Source organism: Stegostoma tigrinum, chromosome 8 (genome assembly GCF_030684315.1).
Source record: "Stegostoma tigrinum isolate sSteTig4 chromosome 8, sSteTig4.hap1, whole genome shotgun sequence".
NCBI lineage: Eukaryota > Metazoa > Chordata > Chondrichthyes > Orectolobiformes > Stegostomatidae > Stegostoma > Stegostoma tigrinum.
The window spans coordinates 42,934,361-42,955,747 of record NC_081361.1 but is presented as its reverse complement, the minus strand read 5'-3'; the positions used below and the strand labels follow the sequence as shown (position 1 = coordinate 42,955,747).

The window sequence follows — 21,387 nt, the reverse complement described above, 5'->3', positions numbered from 1 at the left end:
ATGGTGTGTAATTTGCAGGTAAATTTGAAGATTGTGGCGCTCCTTTATCTTTCTAGGTCACAAAGGTTACGTGTTTGGAAACTTTATTGACACTGTTCAACTGTAAATTTTCTACATCCCTTTGAAAGTTCTAAACCTAGAAATATATTTGTCTGGCCTTTCTTCTAGATACTGACAAACATTAAATACTGCCTACAATCTTTATTTATGTTTTCAAATTCAGATTTTGCTTTACGCTTGTATTAACTCTGTGGGTTGGTTTAGCTTTCTTTGATCATCCTTATGTTATTCCTATGCACCTAAAATATTAAATTAGGATAGGCAAAAATAATTTTCATTTCAGAAAATGAATGAGAGATTGGATTAGTTTGTAGATTGTTTCTTGCTGTCCAGTGAAATTTCAGCTGCAAATGCTTTTCTTAAAATATTTTGTGGTTTGGTCACACTTATTTGTGGTTATTTTCAAGTTATCTAGTGAATTGTGATATTTTCTTTGGTAGGTGCTTTTAATCAACCACTTCAGAGGATGTTAGAACGTGTCTGGGGAAGACGGTATTTAAAGCCGGACCTTCTGGCTCAGAGTTAGAGTCACTACTGCTGTGGTACAAGAACACTTGAATGTTTTTTGCTGTGCTTTTTAGCAATGGAATATTTAAGTCAAGCAGGGTACGTAATTAGCTTAATAGTAAGTGGCTTTTGAAACAATCAGAATCAGAAGGGATGGCAGTGGAGTGTCATGCTTTTTGAAAGTTTAATACAGACAAGAGTTTCTGTAGATCAGTTAGCAACCTGGAAATTTACTATAGAAATTATTTTATGCATAACTTGAATTCATATAACCAAAGTTCCCTGGAGAATTGTTCTAAAATTATGTCTATTGTTCTGTGTCCCACGTTTGACAGGTAGTTAATGAGAATGCTGTGTTATTAACCATTCTACTTTTCCTTGCTTCAGACTCAAGCTGTTCACATTGTCAATGATACCAACGTGACTAAAGAAAGCTTACCATTGTCAAAATCAAGAAGCCCACGTCCAACCAAAGGGACAAAAGATATTGAAGTAATGTAAAACCGTAAACATTTTCTTTTCAATGTCTTTCTGTGTTAGATAATACTGCAAAAATGCAGCTCCATAGTATCTAGTGTTTTAGCTGCCTACAGTGCCAGTTTGCACGTAAAATTATTTTGGTGCATTCTGCGCACAAGTCCAATGTAACCTATGGCAATAGCCATTGCGGTGAGGGCAATAGTACCGTTGTTAAGGGCATGTATCTGCAAACTAGTGAAATTGATGCCATGAAGAATGTAGTACCAATTTTACGTCATGTACTTTTTTGATGCAAATGCCCTGTCTTAAACACACACAGCACAAAATGCATTCAGCAATAGGAAGGAAATCCCTCACATGCTATTTGAAGCAATTGTCAATTAATTTCAAGTGAATTGCTAATTGATTTCTATTGAAGCTGCTGAGTTTATGAAAGTGATGTGAGTTTTTTTTAACTGCTATTCAAAGTTGAAGCTTGAGGGGAATAATGTTGCATGTGACAAAGTCTTTGGTTCTGACCAGATTTTCATAGGGCTTTGTTGAGAATGAAAGTGGTAATTAGCTTTATCAGGACATCTGTGAACCCAACCATGATGCAGTGTCTGGTGGCCAATGACACTGCTTCCATTGTGGCACAAGCAGATTCCACCGGATGCCTGGAAACTCACACTTCGCAGCAGTCTGGTCAACTAAAGCATTGTTTTAGACTGCTGTATCTTCGTTATGTAGCAAAACAGCTTTCATTTTATGCATATTATACACATATATGTGTATGTGGGTTTTACATCAGCATATAATCAACGGATGACTCTAATTGCTCAGTAGCCAACCTTTAGTTTGCTGTGTAACTCAGATGCACCGAGCACAGTGAACTTCTGTAGATGGAAGACATCAAGACTACTGGAAAGGCACTAGTATTGAGCTGCATGAATCTTTGGCTTTGGCTGCACATATGTTGAGGTGATGAATTCTTTTCAGTTACAGTATGAGGCAGAGTGAACATTCTGGTGGAATGAGAGTTACACATTGGAAGCCTGGAATTCTTGAAAGGCTGTGAGGTCAATCCACCTGCTTCTGTCTGACAAGAGAGAATGAAATGTAGTGAATTGTCAGCAATAGGAAACATCAGTGGAAGCCAACTGAGATGTTGTAAATAACTTCAGTTCTTCCTTGAAGAAGCTAAATGCAAAACCTTTATGACCAAAATCACATAAACAGTCACTGGCAATGATTTTTCTGACTTTACAATTACAACTGTAGCAAGTGGCATATTTCAGTGAGAATGTGCTCATTGAAGTGTAGATGTCCTATACATTATTCCTTGCTGAGATTTAGGTCTCTTAAAAAAAAATGGGTAGATGTGGCCCCTTGCCAAGGACCCTTCAGCCCCACCTCTCCCTCCTCCCACTTCCAAAAACTTGCCTTGGTCAATATGACCTCTGTTCATTCTTGAAGCTTGCTATATTCCATGGAGAATGGTGACTATTGCACCCATGTCTATGAGCAGCTGGAAAATTTAATCTACCTTAAGTTTGAATCAAAGCAACAGACACGAAAAAGAACATTATTCAGCAACTAAACTGCAAGCAGTTAATAATCCATTTAAAAACACCAGTGGTGCTATTGGATCCTTCTTGATGCTGAGTAGGTGTACATTGTGCAAAATTAAGTTTAGCTTCAGTGTTGATCTCCAAAATGGCATAGCTGACACTAAATCAGCATTATTTAATGAAGTTACAAAGTTGCCTGCACAGTATATGTTCTGAAGCCATTCGCTGTTTGCTTGTTGACAACCTCACCAATATGATTATTGACACAATTCACCCCAAAAGTATAAGAACTGCAAGTGTCATTTTGGAAACCAAACAGCGTCCATAGTGCACAATAAAAGGCGCTACCAATCTATATTTCATGTCACTAATCTATTGCAATTATCTCACCTGTTTGATTAGCCCATAAAGAAAATTTTAGGACAAACAACTGTTGAGTTCTAACAATTGATTCACTTTGTGTAGGATCAAAGTCCTGGAATGGATGAAGGTCAATCAGTTCACAGTCATGAAAAGTCCATCCTGAAGTTTATCGGTGATGATACCAACATTCATGAAAGAGACCTGAAAGAAACTCCTGTTCCTATGTTAAAGGTCAGGACTTAAACATTACGATTCACTCTGATTATGTTTCTTAAATGCCGGTTCTGCTTAATGCAGAACAGTGTATACTAAGCAGGTTTTAGTTTTCTCTTTGACTGAGCCAATCTCAGCCAGAATTCTGTGGTGCAATTTTTATTAATGTCCATAAGCTAATAATAGGATTAGGGCATTCAACTCTCCAGCTTGTTCCAACTTTCATTTTGATCATGGCTGATCTATATCTTAACATAAAAGCAGGAGTATGCAACCCATGGAATCTACCCTGCCAGTCATTACATTTGCGGCTGATCAAACTCTGTAATGCTTTCTACACAGCCAATCCCCATACTTACGTTTTCCCGTGGCACACAGAAATCTATAAATGTCTACCTTAAACATACTCATAGACTGAGCCTCCACAGTCCTCTATGTTAGAGTATTCCAAAAGTTCACAACCCCAAAAGTTTAAAAAAAAAAGTCCTCATCTTGGACCCAAGTGGTTTCCCCCTTATTTTTAAATTGTATTCCCTGGTTCTCGACTCCAAAACTAGGGGAACATCTTACCTGTCTATTCCTTTAGGTATTTTGTAAGTTTCAATAAGATTACCTTCGTGCAGCGAAATTTTAGAGAATACAGGCCTAGTTTGCCAAATTTCTCTTCATAGGATAGTGCCTCCACCGAGAAACAAGTCTGACGAACCTGTGTTGCATTACTTCTACGGTAATGAAATAAAGAGACCAAAACTGTGCACACTACTCCAGGTGCAGTCTAACCAAGCTTCTACACAGTTGAAGAAACTCAATATGCTTGGTCAGTTAGCTCATTTGGCTAAATGGCTGGTTTGCAGAATACAGAGTGATGGTTTCCCCCTTATATTTAAATTGTATTCCCTGGTTCTCGACTCCAAAACCAGGGGAACATCTTACCTGTCTATTCCTTTAGGTATTCTGTAAATTTCAACGAGATTACCTTCGTTCATCGAAACTTTAGAGAATACAGGCCTAGTTTGCCAAATCTCTCTTCATAGGATAGTGCCTCCACCGAGAAACAAGTCTGATGAACCTGTGTTGCATTACTTCTACGGTAATGAAATAAAGAGACCAAAACTGTGCACACTATTCTAGGTGCAGTCTAACCAAGCTTCTACACAGTTGAAGAAACTCAATATGCGTGGTCAGTTAGCTCATTTGGCTAAATGGCTGGTTTGCAATACAGAGTGATGCCAAAAATTTGGGTTCATTTTCCATACTGGCTGAAGTTATTGTGAATATCCTGCCTTCTCAAGTGCACCCCTCACCTAAGGCATGGTGACCCTTGGGCCAAACAGTAGTCCCCCCTACTAATGAAAGAACATCCCTATGGTCCCCTGGGCCTATGATAACTTTTTTTATGTGCTTTCCTTGGTTCTGTGACTCTTGTATACATGACTAATAAACACTAGAGAAAACAAGATTAGCCTGCTCCTGATTGCATGCAGGCTATGTAGAGAGTCAGACTTCACTTCATGTTGTACAAAAATGCACCTAACTAATATTGGTCTAACACTTTATGTCTAGCCCTCAATGTCTTGAAGTTATCTCCTATTTGCTTAATACTGTAGTTTGATTGCAGACTGGCTTCGAAGCTGTTGTTCCGACAAACCCCAAGTCAAAGAAGGCATTTGAGGCACTAACTGCTATGGGAATATTACAGCAGCAACTTGTGTGAGTAACTGATTATAATTGCCATGAATTCATCTTGACTCTGAACTGACTAATTTTCATGTGCTGCATTGTTTAATCCATTATTTCAGATGGTATGTCATAAAAGTCTGTCTTTTATGGTATGTCTCTAGTATCCATAGAGAATCTTTAACAAGAGCAAATTGTTCTAAATTTGCATCTTGTCGGACAGCATGGAAATATAATGTAGGTGATGCAGTTCTGGTGCCAGATCTAGAAGTGGGCAGCATTGTTTAAGGCAGAAGTAGCTGACTGAACAATTTATGTGTTAGATAGCCAATTAATGAAGCTAATTTGCAAGGCCAATTCAATCAAGTGATTGATGGGGTGCAGAAACAAAAGCAGAAATTACAAGCGCTGCTGCCATTTTTAAACATTAGCCAGACCTACTTGGGCTGCTTCTTTTCAAACTATTCTCTTACTGTAGCTGAGACAAGTTACTGTGGAAACTCAAAACATCAGCTTTCAGCTTCAAGCTGGAAGAGGTGTATGGGACATGATAAAATGTGCCTTTAAGAGGGATTTATTCTGTCCTGCTTCCACTGAAGAAGGGTGATGTAAACCTGGCGCTGAGGTACCTGGTCCATAGAAAGTAGAGTAAATAGTTTTGAATTTTTTAAAAAGTAAACAAAAGAAGCATGAGTGAGTGGAGTCAGGCTCATGCAGATCCAGGCTTTTAGTTTCTGCTTTCATTTGTTGAAGTTGATATTTTTGGATTTGAAGCTGCTCGATACAGCTCTTTCTCTGCTGCTGAAAAAAACCTGAACTCTTTGTTTGCTGCTAGGTTCATTCTGTCAGTGTTTGTTTTCTTGGACTGGAATAAATAGCAAGTGAGAGAAATCTGTTTAGCTGAATTTGCCTTTGCCCAGGGTGTGTTTATGGGATACTGCTATATTGGAACAGTTAATGAAGAGTAATAATGCATTATTTTAGTAAGACTTTTTATAGAGTTAGATATGCCATTTTTTTTTGTTTGTAATTTAACTGTGGTTTAAGAATAAAGTCTGTTTTGCTTAAAGCCTAGTTGTTTGTGTGACCAACTGAGTCACACCTGGAACATAATACCATACAGTTGCCTTTAAATAAGATAAAAGTTAGGATCCCGACTGTCTCCTTGATATGTTTTGCAGAGGTTTAGTGTGGTCCATAACAGGGAAGATTTTGATACTTTAGCGTCTATACCAGCATCCTGCATTCTCAATATCTATAGCCTTCAGTTGCGACAGAGCAAAATAAGAAGCTGGGAGCTGCAGAAGAGCATGGACCAGACAAAGGATGACCACAAGTTTCAGAAAACCTTTCCTGTAGGCTCTCCTGCAGGTGGCGTTGGGGCCAAGGGGAGGTTTGGTTCCTAACTGATAAGAAGGCAACCTCTCTTCTGACCAAGAAGATTGGACAGAGGTAGCAATGGAGTCAGCAGCTGTAGGGACCAGCGGTACAACTGTAACCAATGTTGGAAGGAGGTCACTGACATCCTTCACACCATCAGGTGAATATAAATGGATGATGAGCAGTGTTGCTACGAGGTAGACAACATACAATGAATCTTAACAGAGAGAGATTAACTGGATGGAAAATGCATAGCATGCTGCAGCAGCACTGTACCATGATTTTGTGTCATATGGGTGTCGGGCACCTTCCTCTCAATAACAGAGCCCTCTACATTCCATAACAGAGAATGTATGAGAGAAACACCCACTGTAAGTACTGTCAGGCAAGGGAGAGACCAGTTGATAAATGTCTGAAAGTTGACATCGCACTGCTGTCTGCAAGACATAAAAGGCCACAAGTTCAGAGAAAGAGTGAAGTATGTTGGATGTGAGCCAGACCTGAGAACCTTAATGGCACTATAGTGGAGACAAGCTCCTTTTGAATAAAGACTGAAATGCAATGTAAGGCAGGTTCACTTTTCCTAATAGCCCTACCATAGTTAGGAATCTTGCTGCTAAATCACCATCTTTTAATGTTTGAGTTTGTAGCAGCATGGAATACATAGACATTTAATTTACCTATTTTCTAATCAACCTGTTCAGAGATATTATTACACTCCTCTCGAACAGATGGGACTTAACCCAGGCCCACTGACTCAAATGTGGGGATGTTACCACTGCACGGCAAAAGTCTCTGCTCAATTAATTCAAGTGGCTGCATTGAATTCAAATCAGCAGTATGCAGATTTGATTTAGAGCTTTTTAATGGCCTGATGTACCTTCCTGCCATATATTGCATGTAGCATTGCTGACTTCCCACTACCTGCATATAAATATAGGAACTCATGCAGGTGTAGGCCAACTACTCTGCCATTCACTAAAATCACAGCTGCCCTGATTCCTCCATATTTTTACCCTATGCCAATAACCTTTCATCACTGCACCTCCCCCCATCTTTGTTTTTCAAAAGTCTATCAACCATTGTCTTAAAATAATCAAAGAATTTGCTTCCACTGTCTTTTAAGAAAGAGTATTTCTAAAAAAAGCCTCTCCTTATCTCTATCCTATATGGGTGACCCCTTATATTTCAACATGACCCCTGGTTTTAGATTGTCCACAACAGGAAATATGTTTTCCACATGCATCCTGCCTTGACCTCTCATGATCTTGTATTGTTTCATCAAGTTGCCTTTCATTCTTCTAAACTCCATTTCTTGCAAACCTGTCCAATCTTTCTTTATAAGACATCCACCCATTCTAGATATCAGTCTGGTAAACTTTCTTTTGAACTATTTCCAACACTTTTACATTCTTCCTGAAATAAAGGCACCAATTCTGTATTGAATACTCCAGGTGCATTCTCATCAATGCTCCCACCTAGACCCACCCCATCTCTAACTGTGCATTTGCCATGGCCAATTAACCTAACCTGCACATCTTTGGACTTTGGAAGGAAACCCACACAGACGTGGGGAGAATGTGCCAAGGATTCAGGGTTGTACTTCTGGAATGGAAATTTGCTCATGTTACTCTCCTGTTTAAGAAGGAAGACAGGTGGAAACTGGGGAATTACAGACCATTTAGCCTAACATTTGTGGTGGGGAAATCATTGGAGTCTATAATCAAGGATAGAGTAACTGACTACCTTGAAAATTTTCAGTTAATCTGGGAGAGTCAGCTCAGATTCATGCTTGACAAACCTCAGTTTCTTGAAGATGTGACAAAAGCAGTAGACAGAGGCAAGTGAACAGATGATTTCTATATGGACTTCTAGAAGACTTTTGATGAAGTCCCAAACAAGAGACTTGGCTAAGTGGAAGCCAACAGAATGAAGGGTAAATTCCTGATGTGGATAGGAGGTTGGTTGAGTGACAGGAAACAGAGCTGGAATAATGGGTAAGTATTCAAACTGGCAGGAAGTGACTTAAGGTGTCCAATAGGACCATAGGAATCTGTGTTGTGGCCTCAAGTATTCACAATATTCAATATTGATTTGGAAGATGGGATAAATAGTCAAGTATCCAAGTTTGCTGAAGACACAGAATTGGGTAGCAGAGGTCTTGGTGACAGCCTAAAATTACATCAGGATATGGACAGATCAAAGCTGATGGATTTTAATATGAGCAAGAGTGAAGTTATCTATTTCGGACTGAGAAATGATATATCAGGATTTGTTTTGGAAGGAACAATGTTAAGTACAGTGATGCCCACAAGATTTGGGGGTTCAGGTGCATAGCTCTTGAAGATGCCATGAATAGGTGCAGGAATAGTCAAGAAGGTGAATGGAATCATTCCTTCATAGCTAAAGGACTCGAGTATAGGGATGCAGAGGGTATGCTGCATTTATACAAAACCATAGTTAAACCCCAACACAAACAGAAGCTGGAAAAGCTCAGCAGGTATGGCAGCATCTGTAAAGAAAAAAAATCAGAGTAAACATTTCGGGTCCAGTGACCCTTGCTCAGAACATAGTTAGACCCCACTTTACGGTACTGTGAGCAGATGTGGGCACCAGACCTTAGAAAAGATGTTTTGGCTCTCGAGGGAGCTCAACACAGGTTTACATGGATGATACCTCGGTTTCAGGGTTATGTTAAAAGGCAAGATTAGACAAATTAGGCCTTTATTCCCCAGAATTTAGTAGGTTAATCGAATTGAGGCCTTCAGGATATTAACAGGGAAAGACGCGGTATATAAAGATAAACTAATTCCACTGGTTGAGAATTCTAGAACCAGCGAGCACAGCCAAAACACTTCCACATGGAAAGAGTAGCGGAAGTTTATGACTCTTCCTTAAAAGCCAGTCAATGCTAATTCAATTATTAAATTTAACTCAGACAAATTAAGCAAAGGCATCAAGGGATGTGGGCCAAAGGCAGACATATGGAGTTAGGCCACATATCAGGCATGATTTTATTGAATGCTAGAGCAGGTTTGAGGGGCTGAATGGTCTACTTCTGTTCCTATGTTCCTAAAACTGAATATGGTATGTTACAAACACCTCTAAACGTTATTTTAAAATAATTTTATTGTGTCATGTTCATTGCTCTGTGGGCATATCGACCACTCTCCTGTTATCATGCCTGATGTTGATGACCTTACCACCAGAACACTTCGACATGCAATCCGCCCTTGAATCAGTGTCAAAATGTTTCTGCCTAGTTATAGAACATAGAACTCTACAGTGCAGTACAGGCCCTTCGGCCATCAATGTTGCGCCGACCTGTGAAACCAAACTGAAGCCCATCTAACCTACACTATTCCATTATCATCCATATGTTTATCCAATGACGATTTAAATGCCCTTAAACTTGGTGAGCCTACTACTGTTGCAGGCAGGCCATTCCATGCCCTTACTACGCTCTGAGTAAGGAACCTACCTCTGACATCTGTCCTATATATATCACCCTTCAATTTAAAGCTATGTCCCCTCGTGCTAGCCATCTCCACCCGAGGAAAAAGGCTCTCACTGTCCACCCTGTCTAATCCTCTGATCATCTTATATGTCTCTATTAGCCACCTCTTAACCTTCTTCTCTCTAACGAAAACAGCCGCTAACGAAAACATCAACCGCTTTACCCTTTATCCACCTGTTCAGTCACCTTCTCAAAGAACTCAATAAGGTTTGTGAGCACGACCTACCCTTCACAAAACTGTGTTGACTATCCCTCATCAAATTATTCCTTTCTAGATGATTATAAATCCTATCTCTTCTAATCCTTTGCAACACTTGGTATAGGCTCATTGCTCTGTAATTACCAGGACTGTCCCTCCTCCCCTTCTTGAACAGGGGGACAACATTTGCTATCCTTCAGTCTTCTGCCACTATTCCTGAAGATAATGACATAAAGATCAAAGCCAAAGGCTCTGCAGTCTCCTCCCTAGCTTCCCAGAGAATCCTAGGATACATCCCATCCGGCCCAGGGGACTTATTTATTTTCACACCTTCCAGAATTTCTAACACCTCTTCCTTATGAACCTCATTCCCGTCTAGTCTAATAGCCTGTATTTCAGTGTTCTCCTCGAAAACATTGTCTTTTTCTTGTGTGAATACTGACAAAAAATATTCAGTTAGCGCCTCTCCTATCTCTTCGGACTCCATGCACAACTTCCCACTACTGTCCCTGATTGGCCTTAATCTTACTCTAGTCATTCTTTTGTTCCTGACATGCCTGTAGGAAGCTTTACGGTTTTCCTTGATCCTACCTGCCAAAGACATCTCATGTCCCCTCCTGACTCTTCTTAGCTCTCTCTTTAGGTCCTTCCTGGCTAACTTGTAATTCTCAAGCGCCCTAACTGAGCCTTTACGCCTCATCTTTATATAAGCCTCCCTCTTCCTATTGACAAGAGTTTCAACTACTAAAGTAAACCACAGTTCCCTCGCTTGACCACTTGCTCCCTGCCTGACAGGTACATGCTTATCAAGGACATACATTAGCTGATTCTTCAACAAGGTCCACATTTCAATTGTGCCCAACCCCTGCAGTTTCCTTCTTCATCCTATGCATCCTCAATCTTGCCTACTCGCCTCATAATTGTCTTTTCCCCAGCTATAACTCTTGCCCTGTGGTATATACCTATCCCTTTCCATCACTAAAATAAACGTAACCGAACTGTGGTCTTTATCACCGAAGTGTACACCTACCTCCAAATCTAACACCTGGCCTGGTTCATTACCCAGAACCAAATCCAAAGTGGCCTCACCTCTTGTTGGCCTAACTACATACTGTGTCAGGAAACCCTCCTGCTCACATTGGACAAAAACTGACCCATCTAACGTACTTGATCTATAGGGTTTCCAGCCAATATTTGGAAAATTAAAGTTCCCCATAACAACTACCCTGTTACTTTCACTCCTATCCAGAATCATCTTTGCAATCCTTTCCTCTACATCTCTGGAACTTTTCAGAGGCCTATAGAAACCTCCCAACAGGGTGACCTTTCCTGTTTCTAACCTCAGCCCATATTACCTCAGTGGACGAGTCCTCATCAAACATCCTTCCTGCCACTACAATACTGTCCATGACTGACAATGCCCTACCACCCCCTCTTTCACCACCATCCCTGATTTAATTGAAACATCTAAACCCCGGAACCTACAACAACCATTCCTATCCCAAAAGGATGCTGGACAACAGCTATTAGGTCACATGACCAAAGGCTTAGCTAAAGAAAAAGAAATGCATTAAAAGGAGCATGTTGAACAAAGAGAGAGACAGTGGGGTTTCAACAATTAATTCAAGTTTAGGGCCTAGGCAGCTTGTAGGCAGAACTCCCAAAAGCAGAGCGATTAAAGTTGGACCTGCATAAATTTGGAGGAGCACAAATAAGTTGAAGGTTTATATTGCTGAAACAGATTACAGTGTGAGGCAGTTGAGAAAGTTACAAACCAATGAGAATTTAGAATTGTGACTTTGCTTAACTGGGAACCTGTCCAGGTTAGTGAGCCCAGGAACAGTTATTGAAAGTACTAGATGCAAATTAGAATGTGGACACGGAAGTTTTTATAATCTTAGATTAACAAGGGATAGAAAAATGGATGCCAGCCACACATACCTTGAATTAGTCAAGTCTAAAGGGAACAGAAGTATTATGCATTTCACCACAACATGAGCTGAAGCAATTTGAGATTATTTCAATCATATTGTCCAGGGACAACTTATGAATATTTGAATTGCTAATTGATTTAATTCAGAAACCATTCAAATGCATCACCCTCCACAGATTATGTGTGGGATTTTGTCAATAGGGTAAAGAACTGTATACCTCCTTTATCAATAAGATTGAAGAATCATCAGTGAGAAGCGCAGAGTCTGAACCATGAGGTGATTTTTTAAATCTTCAGTAATGACCAAAATCTGAAACAATGAGACTTTAAATTTGCAAAATTTTCTTTTCAGTGCTTGAGTATTAGTAGTAATAATAACTTACCATGGCATTAAAACTTAAATTGAAATGGAGCGGACTAGCAATGGCTTTATTTTCCATATTTCCCACCTTCCACGTGTTTTGATGATGTGTTTTTTTGATTAAATGCGACTATGGCATAGCTTGTAGAGAAGCAGGTTAATTAAGCCAACAACCTCCTGCTTTTTGCATTTCATTATGCACATATAGTTGCTGCTGCCACTTGCTGTTTGGTTGAGATATTAATATCAATGAGCATTAGTAGCCTCACCTGTATTTCACTGCTCAATCCAAGTCACTGCATCACATAATATTTACTAGCGCATTTTCAGCAGGGACAACAAAAATGATGGACAGTACTCATTTCCCTAATAGAAGGATGCAGAAACCAATTTTAGCACTTACCATAGCCTCACTGATCAGCTAACTCGGCATATAACAAGCATATAACCTGGAATCATTATGGTTAAGTCCCATAAACACTTGTAACATGGAGAACCAGTTGCTGGTTTAAGCAATATTGCAGGACGTTCTGCAGAATGTATTTTAAATCATTCAATTTGAATTATCTAATACTCAATTCAGATATACATTTGAATGCTGTTTTCTAATCCTGTTTTAATCTGTCAGGTCTAGTCCATATGCCCACAGAGCTATATTGTTTTAATTGTTAATTTCACATGCCTACTTGATATTTTCAGTTTTGTTTTTGGACAATTGATTAGAAATCTTGATCTTTCATAGAGAAACAGAACAGCGTGCCATGTTTGCTGAGGAACGGGCAACATCTCTGGATGAAAGTCTGCATGAGGCTTTGAATAAAATTAAGGACCTAACATTACAGTTGAAGTCAGTAGAATCAAAGAACCAGATTCCACAGCCAGTAAAAAGTGAGTTTATGTTGAAAGAGGAGAGGTTTCATAGCCACCATTAGTGTTGTTATTTATATATTGCTCACTGAGAATCTTGAATCTTAAACAATAGCATTACTTAAGGTAACAAGGTATAGAGCTGAATGAACACAGCAGGCCAAGCAGCATCAAAGGAGCAGGAAGGTTGACGTTTCTGGCCTAGACCCTTCTTGAGAAAATACTTAAGGTGTTTAGTTCCTTAAATGAGTTAAATGAATATAGACCATTGAAATTAAAATCGTAATGTCAAGAATAGTGCAAACACATAGCAACAGAAAAATAGACCATCTGTGTAGTAAAAGTGTAAAAGGAAGACTTTATTTCTAGAAAATGTTTGCCTTCACAATGTCTGGTAAAGGTCCTGGTTGTCTTTATCTTTGGTATTGAAACCAATAATTCAAAGCTCATTTTTGTCATTGCGTCAGTAATAATTTCTGGTCCTCTTCCATAGTTAAAGAAAGATAAATGGAAGGGCCATCACACAAAATACTAATATTTTGAAATAATTAATAATAGTATATTCTATGATTGATCTGATTGAAGCTAAGTATAGCTCAGTTCTAGTAGCTTCAGTTATTTAAGGCTCACCATCGTTCAAATAAATCAGAAGATTTTTGAGCATTGGAAATTTTCTGAAGAATCTGGGTTCTCATGGAAGAAGGCGATGATAGGTAAGGACGAAAGAAACCTATATCAGAACATCATTAGAACATTCTGAACTATCAACGATCCTCCTAATATTCTTGCAGATGAAAATGGTTGAATCTTTTTATAAAAAGCAAGTTAGTTACCTGAATGTAGATTAGTCATCTTTCAAGTTTCTGAATTTGTGCAGTTGTGTACTGATACCTTTAAAAATTGACAATTAATGTGCTTGATCCAATCTTTTGTTAATGATGATGTTGTACTGTTGGACTGTTATAATGTTAATCTTATTTTTATAATTGTAGCTAAATAAAGTGATTATTGGTAATATATTGTGTTTTGTGTAAAATCCCAAAAGATTTCTAAGTGCCCTTAATGTAATTTCCACAGTGTCAAGTTGCATTCCTTAACTGTTGGTTGAGAGTTTCTTTCAATTTCGGTTTACGTAGGTCTGTTCCTGAACTAAGTATCACCAGACATAAATACTAAATCTTGATCTGATTTTTCTTGTATAAATATGAGCATTGTATGCAATTTTTGATTTCACACTCCCTATGATTCTTCAGCATGAGCAGAAGAGATTTTGACCAGGCAGTTTTTGCTACCAACTGATTCTGTTGCCAAATCAGTTTTTCTTGAGTCTGCCTCAGCCATTTAATTTCCTGACAGAATGTTTTGCATGAGAAATGGCCAATTACTCCAAAAGAATCAAACAATGCTACTGCTTACCTCTGGACTGCCACTACCTCCATATTAAATCTTGGCCGACCGCCATCCAGAGACCAAGAGAGTTTTCTCCGCCTCACCTGAACTTATCAGCAGATGATTCTTCAGTGATCTGGAACATCAATCAGTTTAACCTAAATCTGCATCTCAATATAGCCTCACAGCGCCAGGGACCCATGTTTGATTCCCCCCCTCAGGTACCTATTGGTGTGGAGTTTGCATATTCTCCTCGCATCTGCATGGGTTTCTGCTGGGTGCTCTGGTTTCCTCCCACAGTCCAACAATGTGCAGCTTAGGTGGATTGCCCTTGGTCATGCTAAATTACTGACACTATTTAGGCATATGTAGATTGGGCACATTAGCCATGGGAAATGCAGGTTTATATGGATAGGAAAAGGAGATGTGATTGGGTGGGATGCTGTTCGGAGAGTCGCAGTGGACATGTTCGGCTGAATGGCCTGTTTCCACACCCTTAGGGATTCTATGGATCTATGGAAAGTGTTCCACATTCCCTTCAACTGGAGGTGGCAGAAGCAAGGTTTAGAAGTTGACACATTGGCTGACACAGGTGTTTTCAGAACTCTACCAGTCTCTGTCCTCAACCTCAGCAGAGTCTGAAAATTAAGCCCCAATTTTGTGTAAGCCACAAGCATAGACTGTTAACTATATGTGACTCAAGTGGATTTTTTCAAAGTTATTTCCACATAGACAGCCATTATTTAATGTTTCCAATTTTAGTTTCCTTCATAAATGTTGTGAAGAACACAATTTTTACGATGCAGCAAGAGGTCATTCATTCTGTTGCGCCTGCGCCATGTCTGTTATTTAGCCCAGTCCTATTATCTAGTATCAGTCTCGTGTCTTTTCTCCATACCTTGATGCACCATTACTATCCAAAAGACTATCCAATGCCTTCTTGAGTGCCATAATTGAACCTGCCTCCACCATCTTTCCAAGCAGTGCATTCCAAACCCAAACAACTTGCTATGTGAAAATAATTTTTCTCACATCATTCTTGCTTTATTTGTATATCACTTTAAACCTAAGCCTCCTTGTTCATTTCTTTTACAAGCGGAAGCAACTTCATCTATTCTGTCCAGATCTCTCCGCTTTCTTCCCTTTGGAGAGAGCAGTCCAAACGTCTTCAATCTACCTCCATAGCTGAAGTTTCTCATTCCTGGAGGCATTATCGTAAATCGCTTCTGCTCTCCCCAATATGTTCCCATCTTTCCTATAATGTGATGCCACCTGAGGCCTAACAATTCCATGATGAGTTGGTAAGCTGGATGCAAAATTAGCTTAGTCACAAAAGACACAGTGGAGACGTAGAGGGGTGTTTTTCTCACTGAAGGTCTGTGATCAGTTCTGCAAGGATCAGTGCAGGGGCCTCTTGTTTGTAATATATATAAATGGTTTGGATGAACATTTGGGTGGTATGGTTAGTAAGTTTACAGACAACACTGAAGGACTTGCAGTTGTAGTTAGTGAAAAAGGTCATCAAAGAATACAACACGATATAGATCAGTTGAAAAGTTGGGCGGAGAGATGGCGGATGGAGTTTAACTCTTAGGAGCAAGACTGTTAGGAACATTGAATTATACAGGGACCTTGGGCTCCCATGTCCACAGCTCCTTGAAAGTAGCAGTCCAATTGGATAAAGCAGTAAAGAAAGCTTACGGCTTGCTTGCCTTCACTAGTCAAGAAATTGAGTATAAAAGTTGACAAGTCATGTTGTAGCCATATAAGACATTAATTTAGACCGCATTTGGAGTATTGTATGTAGTTCTGGTTGCCACACTATGGGAAGGATGCAGAGGCCTTGGGGATAATGCAAAAGAGGTTTACCAGGCTTTTGCCTGGATTGAAGTGTATTTGCTATTAGGAGAGGTTGGACGAGCTTGGATTGACTTTGGTGGAGTGTCAAAGGTGAAGGGCAACCTGATAGAAGTGTACAAAATTATGAGAGGTATGGATAAGGTGGATTGTTGGAGTCTTTTTCTCTGGGTGGAAATGTCAAATATTAGGGGACATCAATTTAAGGTGAAAGGAGCAATGTTTGAGGAGATGTGACGAAATGTTTTTTACACAGAAGATGCTAGGTGCTTGGAACGGGCTGCCAGGAATGTGGTAGGAGCAGATATGACAGTAACGTTTATGAGGTAATTAGACAGATACGTGAACAGGCAGGGAATAAAGGAATATGGATCATGTGCAGGCAGATGAGATTTATTTTGAAAGGCATTGTGGTTAGCACAGACATGGTGGGCTGAAGGGCTACAAGTGTCTTATACAAGTTCACCATCACTTCCTTGCTCTTGGACATCATGCCTCTATTAATAAAGCAAAAAACATTGTTTTATTTTTACTGCTTGCTCCATCTGTCCTGCCACCTTCAATAATCTGTGTACATATACACCCAGGCCCCTCTCCTCTTGGATGCCCTTTAGAATTGTACTAGCAATTTTCTATTGCCTTTCAATGTTCTTCTAATTAAAGTGCATTACCTCATACTTTTCTTCATTGCACCGCAACTACCACCTATCTGCCCATTCCACCAACTTGTCCATCTGCTTTTGGAGTTCCATAGTGTCACAGTTTACACTACTACCGAGCTTCGTGTCATCTACAAAGTTGGGAATTGTCTCTGCATGTCAAGATGCAGTTTGTTAATATAGCATTGCCTTTCCTTATTTCCTTTGATTTTGCATCAAATATGGCTTTAAGCAGACTCATGAAGAGAGGAGAGAATTTCTGATATTGCTGTAGGTCAACTCCTGTGTGATAAATTTGAACAGTAAGTTTATGATAATCCTTCTGGTTTTCTTTTCCCCAAAAAGAGGATGCCTGGCTTCCATTTGGCAGACTGAAAGCACAAGGTCTGAGAGTGGGATTTTATTCATCTGAAGGTGCACTCTTTGAAATTATATTGCATAACTGCATGATATTACATTGATGTTGAGAAGCAATATGCTTTACAATATCTTATTTATTATAATTTGCATCCTGGAATTCTTCGATGAATTTGTTTTTTGTTAGTTAAAGCTTCTCCCATTAATATCTCTTTTTCTGGATATATTGACTGCTGGATGTTGTTTCACAAATGTGAAAGTGCAAATTATCTCACCTGCATGTCCGTTTCTTGATTGAGTACTTAAATGCCTAGACCTAGGGTATTGATTGGACCTTGCTAAAAGAAAAATATTTTTTGGGGACCTTAACGTTAATAGAGGTGATTTGGGAGTTCTATTTTGGATCATGTATAGCAATGATGCTGAGAAAGTCAATGGGTGAAGAAGGATAGAGCCTTCAAAGCTAATAGTGATAGCTATTAATGTCACCTAAAATAATCTGTGTTCTTTCGGGCCATTTATATATGGTTAAAACTTCAAAAACATATAGCATCTCTGATAGAATTGAAAAATTTTCCATAGTAACTGAGTCTGGAGCATAGTTTCTACTTGCTCAACCTGATCAGCATGAAGCTTTTGCCTATTGCTGTGATGTATCAATCTTACTGTTGTAAAGGGACACGCGATGGAAATAAGGTAAGACTACTGTATGTTAATGAGACTGAAACAAACCAACATCACAAATCTATTGCAAATCCCCTTTCATTTTAGAAAATATGTTTAACATACATGTAATTATTTCCTTTTTGTTGTAAACCTCAAACTCTATTCTCCCAGTGACTTACATTTGAAAATATATATGCTTGTTCTACTGCCTACAGGGCAAGTCTTATTTCTTCTCTTATTTAACTTCTGTCAGTGGATTACTGTTCTTGCTGGGGTTATCCTTGATGGATCTTATTCCTGCCATTGTATCCAGTTTCTTATTTGATAGATTGGGATTCATCGATTGATTTGGTTATAAAGCTTGATTTTAGTTGTGATGCCAAATAATCTCATGAAATGCTTTGTCTTATCTCAACACAAATATCAGACCTGTTCAGTGACTTTAACTTCCTAAAGTGCTGGGCAAATTACTATATTTGTATTTGTTTACTTTTATCTCCTTTCTTCACTGTTATTGCAAATATTTCACCTGGTTGTTAAATCATGTGGGCTATGATCACTCTGGCTGTATTCATTCCAAGGGAGAAGTGAAAGCACCAACTCTTGTGATATACTTCTCTCATACTCACAGAACTTATCAACAGGTTTCATTAAAGAATTCAAGCTCTGGGAACAGAGCAGAACTCTTGTCCTGGGCTGCATAATGAAGGGCAGACCTGCAAAGAAGAATGTTGCAGCATTTCTAATATACAATGGATAACCTTTATGAGTAAGTTTAGAGTTTTCTCAAGATTATGTAATTTATGTAAATTAATTTTTAGATATATATTTTGTAAACATGAGGAAATAACTGGCTTATTCAAAGGATCGAGAAAATTTCAAGCTTTGATCAGTTTATGGAGCTTGTCATTTGGCACATGATAGTTTTGGAAAGAAAACAAAATTACATAATTTGTTTAGTGTCATGGTTAATTGTTGAGCAACTTTTCTTCCATCAATTGAATAGAATTCAAATTTAACTGGTAAGAATTTAAGCACATTTTAACAGTGGCACGATTAATTTAAATGCTGGTCGTTATTTGATGCAATTGTCTTTACACACTTTAATGTTGTTCGAAGCGTGGGGTTTGTGCTACTGTGTAGATATGCGTTAACTTTTATTAAACCCAAGAATGGATGATTGAAAGTGTTAGAAAACAAAGTATCTCCTGGATGCTGCGTTTGATATTTCTCATCTCTCCTACTTCCTTAATTGTTCTTGGTGTTTTTATGACTATTGGACTTTTAGCTATGGGTTTCACAAGTTACAAGGTTGCAAAGATTTAGGCTTTTATTGTAAAATGTGAGCAGTGGCAAATGAAACTTGATTGACTCAAGAAAGAAAGAACAACAGGTTTAATGCCATGTCCTGGAGAAACAAGCTGAAAAAATAGAAAGCAACTTAAAAAACTGATAAATTCCAAGACTTGTAACACTACCATTCTTGGGCGGCATGGTGGCTCAGTGGTTAGCACTGCAGCCTCACAGCACCAGGGACCCGGATTCGATTTCAGCCTTGGGCGACTGTCTGTGTGGAGTTTGCACATTCTCCCCATGTCTGCGTGGGTTTCCTCCGGGCACTCCGGTTTCCTCCCACAGTCCAAAGATGTGCAGGTTAAGTGGATTGGCCATGCTAAATTGCCCGTAGTATTCAGGGATGTGTGGGTTATAGGGGGATGGGTCTGGGTGGGATGCTTCAAGGGGCAGTGTGAACTTGTTGGGCCGAAGGGCATGTTTTCACACGGTAGGCAATCTAATCTAATAGCAAGAACTACAGATGCTGGAGTCAGAGTCAATACGGTGTGGAGCTGGAGGATCACAGCAGGTACGGGTCCTGATGAAGAGTCCTGACCTGAAGCATCGACTGTCAGCTCCACACCACATTGACACTGCCGTTCTTTCCCAGGACTTTAAAACTTAAGAATTTCTCACATATCTCAGCTTTCCTTCTGTCAACATTTTAACATTTGATAAACAGAAGTATTTGATTTGTCATGTTTCCTCCTAATTTCCTCCTGGAGTGTCATGCATTATGGCCAAGACAAATCTAGGTTTCCAAATTTATTTTAAATGGTTTAAAAAATATTGACATATATTAGAAGATATGAGCAGGACAAAGAAAATTCACACTGATTCAGGAAGTGAAGAACATTGAGTAACATTTGTCAGGAATTGAAAAACTGTGACGATTCTTGAAGATTGAGCTAAAACATTTTGATACTCGAACTGATTGCAATTTTTATGATGTATTTATATTTTTTTCCGGATGAGAAGTTTATGCATTGCAAAACATCTAGGGGAGATCAAGATATTGTTTTAACATGTTACACCTATGAAGTGGAATTTGATTCTGCAACCCAGGTGTGGGCTGAGCGATGGGGTTTGTAGAGTTAGCAAGAAATCTGCTGGTTTCCCAACTCCATCTAATTAACTCAGGGATGGGGCAAGCTGAGGACAGAATTAGTTGTGGAATGGCAAGGACCACCTTGCTGACAGTGCTGCCAATGTACAATGACTCCGCCCCACCCCTGCACAAAGAAAGTAAAAATTGGGCATGCTGACACTGGCTAAGCTGACCGATTACTGACAATGCGAGGCCTCTGCTATTTGGACTGGTCAGGAACTTGCTGAGTTCCACCTGTGGTCATTATACTCTGTGACATTGATGGGACTGAAAATTACCAACTTTCTGAGTGACTGTTAATGCTTTCAACTTTAAAGAAATGGAAACTATGATAATAGATAGTTAACTGCATGTTGGCACTGAATTCCAGGCTTCAAAATTTGCCACAACTATTTCTGACCACCACCATTCAATTCTGCCTATGGCTGGAGAACCTTCTACTCAACAGAACTTGATAAATAATATTCTTACTCACTCTGAAATGAAAATTGGGCAGAGTATGAAATGGGTTGCGAACTTGCTTTCACGTTCTGCATTATCATATGGAAGTTTTATGTACTTTGTTAAATTTTTCAGTGATGGTATGTTTAATAATAATTCCTTTTACTTTTAGGTCCATTGCCAACCAGAACTGTATCTGCTCGATCTGTTGTGAAGGTTGCAACACCAGCATCAGCCAAAACAAAAAGCAGCAAAAGTAGCAAAACTAAACCTAAAAAATGATGCTAATTGCTTAATGTTTTGACATCATCATATATCTTTACATAAAAATGATTTTTTTTCCCACAATTCTATGTTGTGTTTTCTTTACTAATGATACATGTTTTGAATGTCGGTCAGCTAATTTGCTTTGAAGTTGAAGTCCTGGTGTAAGAGAAAATATATTCCAACTTTGACTTTTGTGGCCAA

General features: G+C 39.1%; 1 protein-coding gene across 6 annotated transcripts in view; it reads left to right on the top strand.

The window, feature by feature from the left end:
* The window catches only part of axdnd1 (axonemal dynein light chain domain containing 1), a 139,398-nt gene extending 118,142 nt beyond the window's left edge, over window positions 1–21,256 (top strand). For 4 of the 6 annotated variants that reach the window (XM_048539705.2, XM_048539706.2, XM_048539704.2 and 1 more), the window contains 5 exons: window positions 955–1,059; window positions 3,063–3,191; window positions 4,792–4,883; window positions 12,983–13,128; window positions 21,092–21,256. In XM_048539705.2, the coding sequence (XP_048395662.2) occupies window positions 955–1,059; window positions 3,063–3,191; window positions 4,792–4,883; window positions 12,983–13,128; window positions 21,092–21,201 (582 nt within the window). In that variant the 3' untranslated portion in view covers window positions 21,202–21,256. Of the gene's footprint in view, window positions 1–954; window positions 1,060–3,062; window positions 3,192–4,780; window positions 4,884–12,982; window positions 14,123–21,091 lie in introns of those variants that run through there. The other 2 variants (XM_048539707.2, XM_048539708.2) reach the window with 2 other exon arrangements.
* Window positions 21,257–21,387: the final 131 nt, after the last annotated feature.